Below are 15,633 nucleotides of genomic sequence, written 5' to 3'. Positions count from 1 at the left end.
CTTAATAACTTAATATTTGTTTTTACTACTACTTATTGACTAGGCCATTTCTTTGTCATATGGAAAAGTACACATATTTAGAAAATTATGTGAAATATTCTTATTTTAAGTACATATTTTTTTAGCTTGATTTCTCCCTCCCATTAGGGTTTCCAATTGATAAAATGATTATAATGATGATTAAATGTTTGAATTGTGACTAGTAAAAATTTTTATGTGCCATACATCTTTGAGTTCCTTTTCTGTCATAAAAGAAGAGCTCCTCTATTTTGTGAGATTTTGTTTGCTTAGTCATGCATTTATTAATTCACTGTATTTTAATGATGTGCTGTTATGTGCTGGATATTGGACAGTCACTGCCCTCACTCTGTAGGGCCTTTTCATCTAATGGAAAGGATGAATTTTTATAAGGCAGTAGCTGTTGTGTGAGTTAATGTGCAACAGAAGCCGTGAAAACGGCAATATTTAACACTTTTCCGACACAAACCATTTTGTAAGTCATTGCTAAATGCCATTTACATCTCTGGATGCTGTATTAAAATAACTAATAACATATTAGTTATTTCAACATAATTTTAATGATGACATTATTGTAGTTAGCTGTTTTACTTTGGAATGGAATAATGTAATTTGTAAAGCTTCATATAGGTAATTAATTTTTTTATTATTCTTTGCAGAATCAAAGAATTCCATCAGACATGGTATTTCTTAGAACTTCAGAGAAAGCAGGTATTTTTACTTTTTTGCACTGTTGTTCATTCAGTATTTTGGCAGTTTAATTGTTATTTTAAGAAGTAAGAGTTAAGTTTATGCCTATAAAAATTTCCCTGATAATATTTTGAATTTATTAGTTTCTAATAATCTTCAGTTCTTGATATTTACAAAGGTGGCTTAAATAATCCTGTTACAACCTGTGTACCTTAATTAGTTTTTCTTCCTTTCATATTTAGATCTAATTAATTAAATGATGTCATTGCTCAAAACTTGATTGTTGTTTTGTGTTTGCAGTTTTATTCATTGATTCAGCAAATAGTTATTTACTTACCACTTCCTTCATACCAGGCATTAATTGTTGCTTACAAGAGAGAATAAAATCCATAGAAGTCCATACATACAATGACCATCAGTAGTAATCCTATTGTATAGGTCCTATAGTGGTGACAAGAGCTGTTAGGGTTATGTAAGAGTGCTGCCTAGGTGAGTTGCCTTACTCTTCACAGGAAAAACAACATTTAGATGGCCTGAACTTTTATTCAATAAAAGCATATGTATTATTTCTAGTGTGAATACTTTTTTTTTTTTGGCCAGCTATATAGTTGGTAGTTATTCACCTTGTCAAAGAAGGGCTGTCATCAGCAGAGGAGTTAACTTTAGAATTAAGTGACCTATGAATTCGGTTCTTTACTTTATCATGTGTTATTTAATGTGAATTCTTAGGTTCCTAACTGGGGCAGACATTGGTAAGGTACTCTGCACCTCTTGAAAACAGCTGGGCTCCTAGTTTATCCTGTCCAGTGAAGTGGATCCATGCCTCTGGGCTCTGTCCTGGAGAGTAGGAGCTGAAAGTCTTCCACGTACTTTGCGATGTGCCTACTGTTTCCTTTCTAGCTCAATGGCAACCTTGGAAACTGCTGGTTGAAGGCACAGAACTTTCATCATTGTGGCTTCCTGAATGACTGTATTTGGAATAAAGCTTCTCCCCTTCCATTGCCAAATGGATTCTGTTGGAGGGAGGCATAAATCTCTATTGTGAAGCACTGAAGTTGCTAGTTTGTTCTTTACCATAGCTGTTGTTCCTTCGTGTGTTGTCTTCTTGATCTCTGTTTTGGAAGACTTCTCTTTTTCTTCACAAGTAGTGTGATTTGCTTTTAGAGTTTTGGTATGTGTATTTTGAAACTATCATTGGGTAGCATTGGAGTATAAAGTGCTCCATTTCCAAGTATTTCTAGTCATTCCCTGGAGTGCAGTGAGGCTACCTCAGTGTTGCAGCAACACAGTGATAACGCTTCCTTCATCACAGGGCATATTCGGTGCAGTGCTCTGTTGCATAGAGCAGTCTGCCAGATGGTGAGGGAACTCTGTTGGTGAGGCCCCTGGGAGACCCATCTCCTTGGCTGTGTACACATGCCAGAACAGATACCTCTCAGTCTCAGCACATAAGCCTGTGCTGCTGGATTTTTGATTGCAAGTGTTTTATTAAGGATTTATGCCTCTGTGTTCATAAAGGTTATATTGATTGTTTGTTTTGTTTTTCCTTATAATATCTTTGGTATCAAGGTAGTATAGTACTGGCCTTTGAGTGAGTTAGAAGTGTTCTTTCCTCTTCAACTTTTTTGGAAGTTTATGAAGAATTATTATTGAATTCTTCATTAATGTTTGGTAAAAGTCACCCATGCAGTCATCTGGGACTGGATTTTGAGTTGTTTTTTTTTTTTTTAACTAATTTTCTTGTTAGAAGCCTTTTCAGATTGTTTCTTGAGTTAGTTTTGGCAGTTCATATCTTTTTAGGAATTTGTGCATTGTATCCATCTAATTTGTTAGCATACTGTTCTTAGTATTCCCTTGTAACACTTTTTATTTCCTCAGTGATGGTAGTGATGTCCTCTCCTTTGTTCTTGATTTTAATAATGTGATGCTCCTCTTTTTCTTAGTTACTCCAGCTAAAGGTTTGTTGATTTTGTTGATCTTTCCAAAGAACTAACTTTGGGTTTTAATAATTTTTTTCAGTTACTCTCTGTTTCTTATTTCAGTGTCTTTATTACTACCTTCCATTCATTTTGGGTTCTGTTTTCTTTTGTACTTCTAGTTTCTTAAGGTGGAAAGTTAGATGAAGTCTTTATAGTATAGGCATTAAAATTACATTTCCACCCAAATGCTGCTGTTGCTGCATCCCAAAAAGTTTGGTATGTTGTGTTTTCATTTTCATGCTCTCAATAGCATTTTTAAATTTTGCTTGTGATTTCTTCTTTAACCCATTGTTTGATGATGAAGATGTTTAGTTTCCAGGTATTTTGTGGATTTTTCTAAATTTCCTACCATCGCTGATTTCTGGTTTCATTCTGTTGTGGTTGGAGAACACACTCTGTGGCCTCAGGCAGATTCACCCAGATCTGTGCTCTGAAGCGAGCCCCTGTGCTCTAGAGCAGGATCTGTGTTTTGTCACTGCGATGTGGCATGTCCAGTGGGTGGGTGGGTGTCAGTTCTGGTGGGTCTGCAGCATTGGTCACATCTTATTGTCTTCTATCCAGTTATTCTGTTCATGGTGGAAAGTAAAGTAGTGTAGCTTGCAGCTATTTTTGCTGTTGTTTCTATTTCTCCTTCATGTATTTGTGACTGTTGTTTGGGTTACACATAGCTGTCTGCTGGATGGATTGGCCCTTTGATCATTTTAATGTGTCCTGGAGATGCCCACTCTCTATTGCTTACTGTTTATATTGTTTCCTATTATCTTTAGCCTTCTGTGTCTTTGAATTAGTCTAAAGTGTGTCTCTTGTAGACAGTGTATAGTTGAATCTTGATTTTTTTCTTCTATTCTGTTAATCTTTGCTTTTTAAATATAATTAGCTTTATTCAGGAAAATTTATGTACAGTTAGGTGCACTCATTTAAAGTATATCTTCTTTGTTAAACCGTCTTAACAAGTACACCTTCCTGTGAAACTACTACTGCTGTTCCCACACACCCTCTTTGCCCCATTACCCTGCATTACCCTGCTTCCCTGGTCCTCGAGTTCTTCTTCTCCCACATCTGGTGGCAGAGGAGACACACAGCTCTGTGAACCTCAAGACATTCTTCCTGACTGCCCACACATCATCTTGAAAGGAGTTTTCTTGTCTCTGCTTCAGTTTGCCTTCACCACCTGCACACTCACTCTCAGCCTATGACTTCACCTTCAATATAACCAGGAGCATTGGGGCCCTCAGACTGACAGTTCCTCCCATATTCTCCTCCTTGTTGAAGCATATGTTGAGCATGATGGCAAATCAGCACAACCACTTTGGAAAGCAATATGGAAATTTCTCAAAAGACTGGGAGTGGAACCACCATATAACTTAGCTGTCCCATTTCTTGTATTTTATCCAAAAGAGGTAAGAATCAGCAAACTATAGTGATAAATGCATACCAATGTTTATAGCAGCACAGTTCACAATTGCCACGTTATGGAACGAGCCCAAATGCCTGTCAGCAGACAAATGGATAAAGAAAATGTGGTATAAACATAAACACAACAGAGTTCTACTCAGCCACAATGAAGAATGAAATTATATGTCATTTCCTGGTAAATGGTTGTAATGGAGAATGTCATGCTAAGTGAAATAAGCCAGACTCAGAAAGTTAAGAGTCAAGTGTTTTTCCTACAAAAGGTAGAGAGAAATAAAGAATATATATATATAAATCTAATGAAAACAGAGGTGAGAATAGTTGGGTAGAGGAAGGGGATTGAGAAGAAGGGAGGAATGGGAAAGGGGAGGAACTGCAGAATGAAATTGACCAAATTATGCTGTGGCATGTGTGAGTATGTTGTAGAACTACTTTTATATTTAACTATAATGCAGTGTTTAAAAAGCAATAAATAAATAGAGGGAAGACCAGTAGAAAAGAGGAAGGGGATCAAAGGAGGAAGAATGGGAGGGAAAGGGGAAGTCCTGGGATTGAATTGGATCTACGCATTTTATATACATTTTTGAATATGTTAAAATGAAGGCTAGTCTTATGTATGACTATAATGCACCAACATAAAAAAAAACTTGTATATTATTTACTGTAATTAAAGTCTTTAAACCTTAGTCAATACAGAAGTCCTAGATATAACAGTGTGTTCAAGCTTGGACAACAGCAGCTGGGTGCTTGTCAATACAGCTTGGTGAGTCTGTTCATGGCATCACATTGACTGTGTATTAATACGGAGTATTCTATTGAGCTGTGAGTGGATTGTTTAGAATGTAAATGAAGCTGTTGATGGATCTGGTGACTGATGGCTTAAATTCCAATCAATCAATTGCTTCATCAGTTTCTTAATTCAGATCAAATATCTCCTGGGTGCACACAGTTCTTTTAGTGGTATTAAGAGAAATTAATGCTTTAAAACTAATTTTCATCAATCTCTTATAAATGCCAATATCTTTTTCACTTGTGTCCTAAGTTGATGACATTATAATTGAAATGTTCAGGACATATTACAGTACCCCAGCTATCCCTTGTTAGTTGGACGAGGGTAGGTAAATGACACTCTCCTCATCTGCATTATCTCTGTAGTGCTATTCATCTTGCCTCCAGCTTAAAAATTTCATGCAGAGTCATTAAGTCATATAAATGATTTAAAAATTAAGTTTAATGACCAGGATTCTGGTATTAGAAATGCGAAGTCAATGTCTATTTCTCTTTTGTTGGGCATATACTGTGGCCCATTTCTTTCAGAGCTGCTAGATCCATGAGCTGGTCCAGGCTACCTGCTAATGCTGAGAGGTGACTTGTTACACTATGACAGACTCAGCTGTCTCTCAGGGTCCTTCAGTTACTTCATCACCACCTGATGTGGCTCTCCAATGTGACACATACACGAGTTGATCTTAATTTGGTGGTCATTAAACCTGTCCTTTCCTGTCAACTCTTGTCAATTATTCAAAATAAAATCAAGTATTCATAAGAAGTCTGTAATAGGATATAAGCAGACCAATTTAATAATTCATTTTTACTGATCTATAACTGGCATTCATTGTAGCTCGTGCTTCTGTTAAAAATTGCTAGATCTGGCTCTCTCAAGATAAGCCAGGTTAATATGCTTCAGATTTTACTGCAGTACCCCTCCTGCCCCTATTGTAGCAATTGCTGTGTGGTTAGTAAGTTTAACTGTGCTTGGGGGAAAAATAGTATGTCATTTTACCCCCTAAGTTTTAAAAATAGCATATAATTATTTAACATGATATGTGTCTTTTTTTAAAGAAAGACAACTGCACTGTTTTCAGTGTTTAATATTTCTACAGAGATCCAGATAATTGGTTTAACTTTTAGATACCCTGTATGTCTGAAATTTAAGACCTTTCAGAGAGTCTCACCTGTTCTTATTTAAATTTTAGAAAGTAGATTTGGAGCAGACTGGAGAGAAATGAGAATCTGTTCCGTTGAAGTTACTTTTATTTATTTTTTTAATAAAAATAAATATATTCACATGTTTAAGAGAAAAAAATCTTGAAAAAACATTGAACTTTAAAATAACATGAAGTACAAATTTTCTTATATTGGTTCCTGGTTGAAATTCGTCAGCTATAGAGAGTCTTGTTCTTTTCATATAATCTTTAGGATAAATAACGTACAATATATGTTTATTTACATACATCATAATTTAAAGTGTATGTAATCAGAGAAACTCTTGAATATATCATTAATTGATAAAGCAAATGGTTGGAAAATCTTGTTATAGCTCTGATCTTATTGTGCCTGAGAGAAGCAGCTTCACATTCAAATGCCCATATTGAGGATAGCTAAAAGGGTTAGAATTAAAGTGACTACATGGTTAGGACACATCTGAGGCACTAAATTGGTGGCACTGTGATTAGTTGACAGTGCATCATTTAGAAGAGAAAAGCATTTGATGGTTATGAAGAGTGAGAATGAAAGAATGTCCAGCAGTAAGCACAAGTGTTTCTCTATTTTTGAGAAATAATTTGCTACCAGTCAGTGACTTTCTAGTGCATGCCCTCATGGCTGAGTGTAGTAGATTTTTATAACACCACTCCATGTGACACCTTACTTTCCCATTGTAGAGAAGAAAAAACAGTGAGTCCTAATAAGATAAAGTAACTTGACAAGGAGTGTCAATTAGTGAACTGTTCAGCCTTGAACCATCTGGCTGTTCCTTGTGTCATGCCAGGTCTTAGTCACAAACCTCTGGTGCAGAGGTCCTTACCTTTGTCATGTCATATATAGGGCTCTGTATTTTCTTTGCTGTGGGATCTTTTGAGAGTAATTGTTTCCATATTTTTCAGAGATCATTATCTCCACTAAGAACAGATTGAATCTATGGGAATTGAGACTGACTTGTCTCCAAGCCACACATAGCCAGTAGCACAGGGTGGAAACCTGACTAGCCAAGCAAGTTTAAGCACCGCCCTTCACCAGTAGGTAGTATATGTGGAAGGCAAATTACCTTTCCTCTTCCTTGCCTCAGCTCCATCCATGAGAAGGAATCTCTATTCTAGACCAAGGGCTTTGTTTCTCTGCTTCTTGTTGGTGGAGGCGAAGGCCTCATTCTAGGCAGAGCTGGCCCCTCTCTGATTTTTCTCAGGTTGTGATGCAGAAGCCCTGCTCAGCAAACTTGTGTCAGGATATTGTGCTGGCCCTTCTGCTTCCAGTTCCTATTCATAGGCAAGAGCTTTGCTCCAGTCTTATAGGTGTCCCACCCCAGTGATTCCTAGCTCTAGCTAGTGGGTCAGCCAGTGGACACTCCTGGAGGGACTGCTACCACAAGCCCATCCCAAGGGCACTTGAAAAGCACATGTCCTACCCTAGCTCCAGTGCAGTGGCTCACATGTTCTAATAGATTTCTGCAGGCAGTAGACTTTGGAACAGAGCCTGGCACAGTTTATGCCAGGGCATCATTAAAAAATTTGGGAGAACTTGGTAGTCAACAATTCAAGGTAGGAGATAGCAACACAGCAGGAACCTCCTTGGAGAGTCCCAGGATCCTCGACAGGGAAGCTGTGTGCCTGTGCTAGGCTCTAAGAGCTATCACAGGGGGGCTGGGGCAAACTCAGGATTCCCCCAGAGACAATTTAGCAGTGCCACAGCCTCACTGGCACTGGGGCTAAATCACTCATGCTCCTCTGACCCAGCGGCAAGTCCTACATAGCTCAGCTTAAGCATGAGATCACAAGTATCTGTTAGTGTGGTCTCAGGAGAGCAGGGACAGTGCCTATAAAGCCGCTTCCTGAGTGAACTAGAGCAGGACCCTGCCTTCCCTGATCAGCCCTTAGCAATGTAGAACCTGACTCCTCAAACAAGTTGCAGCACCACCCTTGACCAGTAGGTGGTGTGTGTGGAGCCAGGGCTTAGCAGACCATGAGCAGGGTTGCTGAGGTTGCTCCTGCAGGGAGTGGGTTTTGCAGAAGTAGTTCAGCTAGGTCACTCCAAAAGTAGATGTTTGTTTATCACAGTTCAAATTGTTCAGTGCTTCAGCTGGGAGGCTAGGTGCTGCAGCAGGGGGACTGAGGTGTGTGATGCTATAAGGCTTGGATTTGGGGTGCAGTGCACCTGATCGAGGTTTTGGGACTGTATACTGTCTCTTGAGATTTAAGGCTTGTCTGTCTGAAAGGCTGGAATAGGTTTTCTCAGAGGGTGGCAGCATACCTCAGGTATACTGGGGAACTCTGGCTGGTTCTCAGTCAGCAGCTGCTCAGCAGGTGTTAGTGACTTTCCCCATTTTTGAGGAAGAGGAAGAGACATTCTCCTATGCACATGTATTTTGTACATTTTTTTTTTTTTTGAGGGATTTACTGCAGGGCAGTTTCTAATCAGTAGAGTAGACTCTTACTTAATTTGGTGTTATGTTGGTTTCTCACCCCACAGTCTTTGGGAGGTGGCTTCTAACTGAGCTGTGCTTCCTGGGGAATTGTGATGTACTCAGTCCCTTCTTGCTACTTACCCCTGTCATCAAAGGAGGTTTTTGTAGAGAAAGGAGAAGAGTCTTCAGAACACATCTGGGGATACCATTGCAGACCTAGGTGCAGGCAGACAGCTAGGGGAGGATCCAGCAGCACATGGAATCGGTAAGGCCAGAGGAGAGCGCTTGCATGAAGGAACAGGTTGTTGCCCAGTGCTGCTCTGAGGCCATTGGAGAGTGATGTGAAAGGTCTGTTGGGTTTGGCAGCAAACCTTGTTGATATTAGCCACAGAGGTTTCAAAGTGATGGGGATTTAAAAGAGTAAAAAAGGTGGTACTTCATGGCTACAAGAGCAGAGCTGGTTTAACACTCGAAGAAGGGTTTGCGGGGGATGGGGCAGTGGTAGGGAGCTTGCCTGCCATCTGTGGGGCTCTGGGTTTGGTCCCACCACTACAAAACAAGAGAGTACGTGAAGGTCAGTCAATGTTGTCCCAGACTTTTTGTAGACTTTGAGCATTTTAGAGAGTACGTGAAGGTCAGTCAATGTTGTCCCAGACTTTTTGTAGACTTTGAGCATTTTTTAGAAGTGCTTACTGAGTGACCTGTGGTGCTTCTCAGTCTAGGTGTTCACACATACAATATGTGTGCAGTTTATTGTTGCCTCCCGACATGCAGTGCCTTTTGATGCTTTTCTCTTCATCCTGAAGGCTGTGTTCAGTGGGCAGAATTCTTGTTGGCCGGTCCAGAACCTAATGATGTTTTTATGAGTAATGTTTGATGGTGTTTACTGTGTTTAGAGAGAACAGGAAACAGTCAACTATTCTCTTTCTTGAAGTGACAGTCCCTTAAAGATTTTATTCAAGTTGTGTTTTCTCCCATTGGATCCTAGGCTTTTTGTTATAAGGAACTTTCAACTCAGTCTGTGCATGCAACGTATTGCAGTGAACCATTGTGGAGCCCTCATCCCATGTTAATTGTGGTCATTATTTGACCAGTTTTGCTCCATCAGTCTCATCCTCTCCTCCAGTGGCACAGGAATCCCAATACTGTGTGATTGTGTCGGTAAGTTCCTCGGCATTTTACAACCAGAACCACAGTTCCATTGTCATCCCATAAAATTCTCCATCATCTTATATGCAGTTACTTTCCAACTTTCTGATTCTCTGATTTCTTATTTCTTTTTATCTGTTCAAATCAGGGCCTATGGTCTGACACATTGCATTTGGTGAGTATGTCTCTTAAGTCTGTTTTCACCTATATAATTCCTTCTCTTTCTTCTTTCTTTTTTTACTTATTGAAGAAACAGAGTAATTTGACCTAAAGAATTTCCCATATTTTAGATTTGCCTGATTGCACAACTGTGGTGTTAGTTAAGCTCTGCCTTTGTTTCCTGTTAACTGGTAGCAAAGTCTAAAGACTTCATTATGATTGTTCTCAGATTTCTTTCTGCTGCTTATCTTTTTGTTGATGGATGCGGTGTCACTGCTACTCTGTGTGTCCTGGTGTGATGCCAGCTGCATGATGTTCAGATGGCCCTCTTGGAGTGAGGTGATGAGTAGACAGGTATGCCCTGGCCCACCTTTTTTTCCTGGGTTAGCAGCCACAGGGAGCTCTGTCCAGACCCACTGGTTCCTTCCTTGTTGACAAGTGTTAACTCCTTCCCTTTCTCTTTGAAATTGACATTCTTTTAGAACTTGTTCCTATCAACTGTTTTGATTACTCTGAAATTTCAGGAAAGGCAAAACAAATCTTCGATACTCCCCTTATTTACTTATTTGAAGAACAATATGCTGGAAAAACTAAAAATAGAATTTCCATTTACTGCAGCAATTCCAATTATGGATTTTTACCTAAGAAAGCTGAAGGCATTATGTTGCAGGGATGTCTGGAAGCCCGTGATCCTGGCTACTCACAGTAGCCATGTATGGGGCCATTGGCCAGTGTCCACAGGCATCAAGTGGTTGGAGAGGATGTGCTGTGGGTGACTTGGCATGTGTGCACAGTGGTGCACTGCCTAGCTTTTAGAAAGAGGCACATCCTGTCACTTGTGCAACCTGACGAACTTGGAGGATGTTCTGCTGAGGCAAATAAACCAGGCACAGAAAGACACAGGCTGCGTGTTTTCAGTTCTGCATGGAATCTGTAACAGTCCATCCACCTCACAGACACAGAGACAATTGCGGCCACCAAAGGCTGGGGTGGCAATGGCCCAACGCTACAGGAATAAGGCCTTTTTAATTTTCATTTATTTATTTACTTATTTTTACATCTGTTTTAGCTGGTCATAGTATGCTGTACAATTCAGAATAACTAAGAGAGTAAATTTCAAATGGTCTTACTATAGAAAATGACAAGTATTTGAGGTAATAGATATGTTGAATAGCTTTATCTATTTCACATTGTGTTCATGAATCATATAACAACATTTTATTCCCTGTAATATATACAATTATGGTTCATCAGTTTACAACAACAACAAAAGAACATGGTGGGTTCTTAACACAGGCAGGCAAAGACTTTTTAGTAGATTTATGTCCCATGCACTTGAACATGTTGATGCTGCACAGCTCGTGACTGCTTCTCACAGTCAGATTGTCCCTTTCTTCTATGTTGAGGGCCTCCGTGGTCTCTTTTGACAGTGGTGCCTGCCCACAGGCCTTCCTGCATGGAAGGGTACTGTCTCAGCCTCTTTCTTCCTCACTCCTGCCCCACCACAGGTCTCAAGCAGCTCTGATTCCTCCTGAGTATTTTTTTTGGAAGGAGCTTGATTCCTGTTTCTTTCTTCTTTCTCTTTTTGGTACTTGTGATTGACTTAGAGATACTTTACCAATGAGCCACATCCCCAGCCTTTTTGTTTTGTTTTTAATTTTGAGACAGGATCTTGCTAAGTTTCCCAGGTTGCCCTTGAATTCGTGAACCTCCTATTTCCAGCTTTTTGGGCTTCTGGAATTGTGGGTCTGTGCCACTGCAACTGGTTGATTTCTCTTTTTGGAAAGAATAATTTGTCAAGGGTGCACTGATGATTTCCAGTTCAGATTCAGGATCACAAAGTTTTTACATCTTCAGTTTGTATTTTTTGTGTAGAAAGTTTTGCTTTGTACATTTTCCTTGTCTACAAATTTCATTATGAAAGTTAAGACAAATAACACCAGTTCCCTGATGATATATACCAAGTTTTCATTACTGTGACATATAATAATTGAATAATTAGGTGCAGTTTAAATTTTATATTTGACTCTTCCATCCACAGATCACTTTGTAGACAGCCTGGGTACCATGTGACTAACTGGTGATCACCACTTTAACTCCTTCACTTTGTTGAGTCTGTTGGTGACTGGTCTCTGCACACTTTTATGCAGCTCACATGTAGACAGCAAAGTATGTGGTTGCGTTGCCGCCTTGTCAAAGTGAATTTGCCTTTTACTATCAAGCACAGCTTCATTACTCCAGCCAATGTGTTGAGGCATTGTTTCAACTTTTAAAGCCTGTTATGTAATATGGCCTTTTGTTCCTGTTATTGTCACTGTAACTGGGCGTCTTGCAGTTTTCTTCAGTTGAGTTTTTTAAAGTCTATCAGGAAACACACAGGGGAAAACATTCTAGAAAAGTGGTAGAAAGTGACAGTGAGTCTTGGTGTGTACAATTGCAGGAAGTCCTGCCGTTCCAGAGCTCTGAAGGAAGCCACTTGAGAGTGTGTAAAGTGATAGAAAAAGAAGGTGGCCATAAGAAAATTCACACTGCTGCCTTTCTGACAGATTGATGGTTTGCAGCCCCAGGAATTTATTATTATGAACTTCTTGATATAAATAAGGGAAATCATGGTAACAAATAGGATGAAGATATCTTGAGGTAAGACATGCCCACTGTAGTCTCACCAGGATGGAACTCTTGCTTCAGGATGAGCATTCTAGGCCAGTCCCACCTCAGCCAGGAGTAGGACTGGGCCAAAGCCCAGAAGGGCGCTCTCTGCTTCTTCTAGAGTTTTGTGGCAAGTGGAAGGAAGCAAGAAGTACCCAGGGAGCTTCCACAGAACTTAAGAGCAGAGTCAAGACTCTCATTCCCGGCATTCTTGCTATTTCAGTTCTCATCTACTCTGTAAATGCCAGTTTTATTTCTTTCATTTTCCCATACATTTATAACTGGCAGGAGGAGAGTTTTGGTGTCCTGACAGGTTTTCAGCAGTCATGGGACAGTTGCTGAATAAGATCACATGGCATGGATCTAGCCTGGACAGTTATCTTTATTGGCCCCATGGAAACTGCACCAAGTGGATATAGTCTACCTGAATACTGTGCAGAGGTTTGTACATGATAGTCTCCAAGTTGTAGTGCAACATTGCACTCCTGGAATGGCAACTGAAAGCTATTACAGTGTATCTGCAGTTTTTCCTTAGGATACATATCACTCACTAGTGGGTGCAGTCCGATTACTGCAAGTTGTTATATGAGGTTCTGAGATCCTGGGTGATGGTTATTTGCAGCATAGTCTTTGTGTCTTCTCAAACCCTGCCTGTAATGGGGCAGAGCTGTAATACCACATGGGTCATTGCTGGATTCCTGCAGCTAGTAGAGGAGGGGTGAGAGGAGGAGTTAACACAAAGGAAACCTGGACTCTTTGTCTGTCATGGGTACGTTGTGGTGCTGACTATGGTTTCAGAAACATGAACATGCAGTCATGCATCAAGTGGGACTTCTCAGCCAACCACAGGCCATGTGTATGAGGGTGACCCCATGAGATTTTAGTGCAGCTGAAATGTTCTTATTGCCTAGTGGTGTCTTGGGGGTCTTAATGCTGTAAGCAGTGCAGTGTACATGTGTGTGAGTGAAGTGATGCTGGTATGAACAAACCAGTGTTGCCAGTCTTCTGGAAGGGCATGTCAGTTATGAACATGCTTAGCGCTTGGTAATGATAATGCATGACTGTGTTAATCATTGAGATATTCCTGTACTGTATTTTTTGTTGTTACTTTAGAATGTATTCCTACTTGTTGAAAAGAGAGAGAGAGAGAGAGAGAGAGAGAGAGAGTGATTATTGTAAATGAGTATGCTGTGTTACTCTAGCAGCAAGCTCATACAGATTTGTGCTCACCACATCCTTTGTTTGCATCAAGAGGCCATATCAAGTAACCTGTTTGCATTGGTATACCCAGCAACATTGCCCAGTGGTGCATTTCTCAGAAGGTACTCCTGTTGTTCAGTGATGTGTGGCTCTATGTCACATGTTAACAGATTTAAACATGAGGATCATTGTGTGGCAATAGACTTCCATAATACTGTTTGTTTATTTATGACAAAGGTCATTCATACATACGCAAAAGAGAAATCAGACTGCCAGATAAAACCAGTAATCTACACATAGCATTTAACACAGAATGAGCTTACCAGTTATCCCTGTAAAAGCCCAAAGAATAGACCACCTGCAGCCACGGGGCCTGGTAGGATTCTCATTCTGCATTCTGTGTCCTTGAGAATCGGGGTCCTTGATGCAGAAGAAGGGAGATGCAGCTGGAAGCGATAAGGGGTCATGAGAAACCCCACAGCATGGACTTTGGATTGGCGAGATCAGTGTGAACACAGGATGTACATAGGATGTACTTTGTGCAACACACAAACACGCACACACATATACACACAGTTTCCTCTCTTGCTTTTGTTCGCTAAAAAGACCTAGAAATGATGTTCAACCTAGTAGTATTCTGCAGTACCAGACTGTGAAGGAGACTGTCTCATAGATTCATGTCATCAGGACTAAGGCAAGAACCTAAAGAGGTACCCAATGGACAGTGTGGGGCAATTTGAGATTCTGTAATGGTAATAATGAGCACATTGTATTGAAACATTAATACTGCAGCTCATCCATGTGCCTCCCCCATGGAGCACTAGCTGAGGGTGGCAGAGTACCAACTCCTTGTCTTGGAATGTCGAGGGTGAAGAACCATGAGCCAGTCCTTACTTAAGAAGCTGTTCTACTAGGTGACCAACCTAATACACTGGGTAGAAGCTTCTCTGCTTGGGTTTCACTCCACCTGGACATGAAAAGGCTGTCTTGCCCTGCACCCTATAGCGTAACAGTGGGTCTGTGCATGGAGCATGAGTGGCTGTAGGGCCATTGTAGAGTGGACACTGCCCATTGCACCTCTGGTGTGGGACCGTGACTGTGCATTCAGTGCAGGGCAGATCTAGACCTTCAGCAGAGGAAATAACAGGGAAGGAGATCTGCAGGTGAAAAGAGAATTTGGTGACATACCAGAATGGCAAGCCCGTGCAAGTAGGTGGTGGACTCTGCAGTGCAGCCAGCAGTAGCAGGTGCCCCTGGCACCTTCCAGAAGGAGGGAAGGACAGAGATTGGCATGGGGCATGTAAAGCTTGTTGTAATTTGATTTTTCAATTATGTAAAGCATGTATCCTTTCCAAGTGAACAGAATGAAGTAAGACAATTATGTAAAGCATGTATCCTTTCCAAGTGAACAGAATGAAGTAAGACGTAGTCAGGTCTGGCTTCTCTTTCTGTCCATTCTTTTCCATATAGATATGATGCACTTGTGCATACCCACAGCTGTGTACCCACACACACCAAAGCACAGACATACACAGATACACATGCATCTAGACAGTTACACACAGATGTGTGCAAATGAAGGGATACATGTACACTCAGACACATGCACGGATACAAATACACAGTACAGATGTACATGGATGCACACGCTAAAGCTCAAACACAGATACTCACACACTTATACACGTTTATTCTCCTTTCTCCTCCCTTTCTCTTACTGTGAGTTAGTGTTCTGTACATAATGTTCTCTTACTTCCTTCATGTCAGCATGTGTCCTAGAAGTGATTTGATAACAGTATGTAGGGGTCTTTCTTTGTTTTCCTTTCTTTTCTCTTGTGCTCTGCTTTATTCAGCTAGTTTTCTTTTTGCCCCCAACTTTTTGTTTTTGTAAACAGTATTGCAGTGAATAGTTCTGAGAGTTTGTCATTTTGTGCTTTTCATGTTCTGTCTTCAGGGTACATTCTGAGAAATGGGATG

The 15,633-nt window shown here is 40.4% G+C and overlaps 1 protein-coding gene across 5 annotated transcripts in view; it reads left to right on the top strand.

The window, feature by feature from the left end:
• The window catches only part of Atp9b (ATPase phospholipid transporting 9B (putative)), a 258,118-nt gene that overhangs the window by 83,685 nt on the left and 158,800 nt on the right, over positions 1-15,633 (top strand). For all 5 annotated transcript variants that reach the window (XM_076837216.1, XM_076837215.1, XM_076837218.1 and 2 more), the window contains exon 7: positions 678-729. In XM_076837216.1, coding sequence (XP_076693331.1) covers positions 678-729 — 52 coding nt within the window. The remainder of the gene's footprint in view (positions 1-677; positions 730-15,633) is intronic.

The sequence above is a fragment of the Callospermophilus lateralis genome, chromosome 17 (genome assembly GCF_048772815.1).
Source record: "Callospermophilus lateralis isolate mCalLat2 chromosome 17, mCalLat2.hap1, whole genome shotgun sequence".
In the NCBI taxonomy this organism is placed as follows: Eukaryota; Metazoa; Chordata; class Mammalia; order Rodentia; family Sciuridae; genus Callospermophilus; species Callospermophilus lateralis.
Note: the sequence above shows the minus strand (reverse complement) of the source record. Positions and strands in the feature narration are given on the sequence as shown.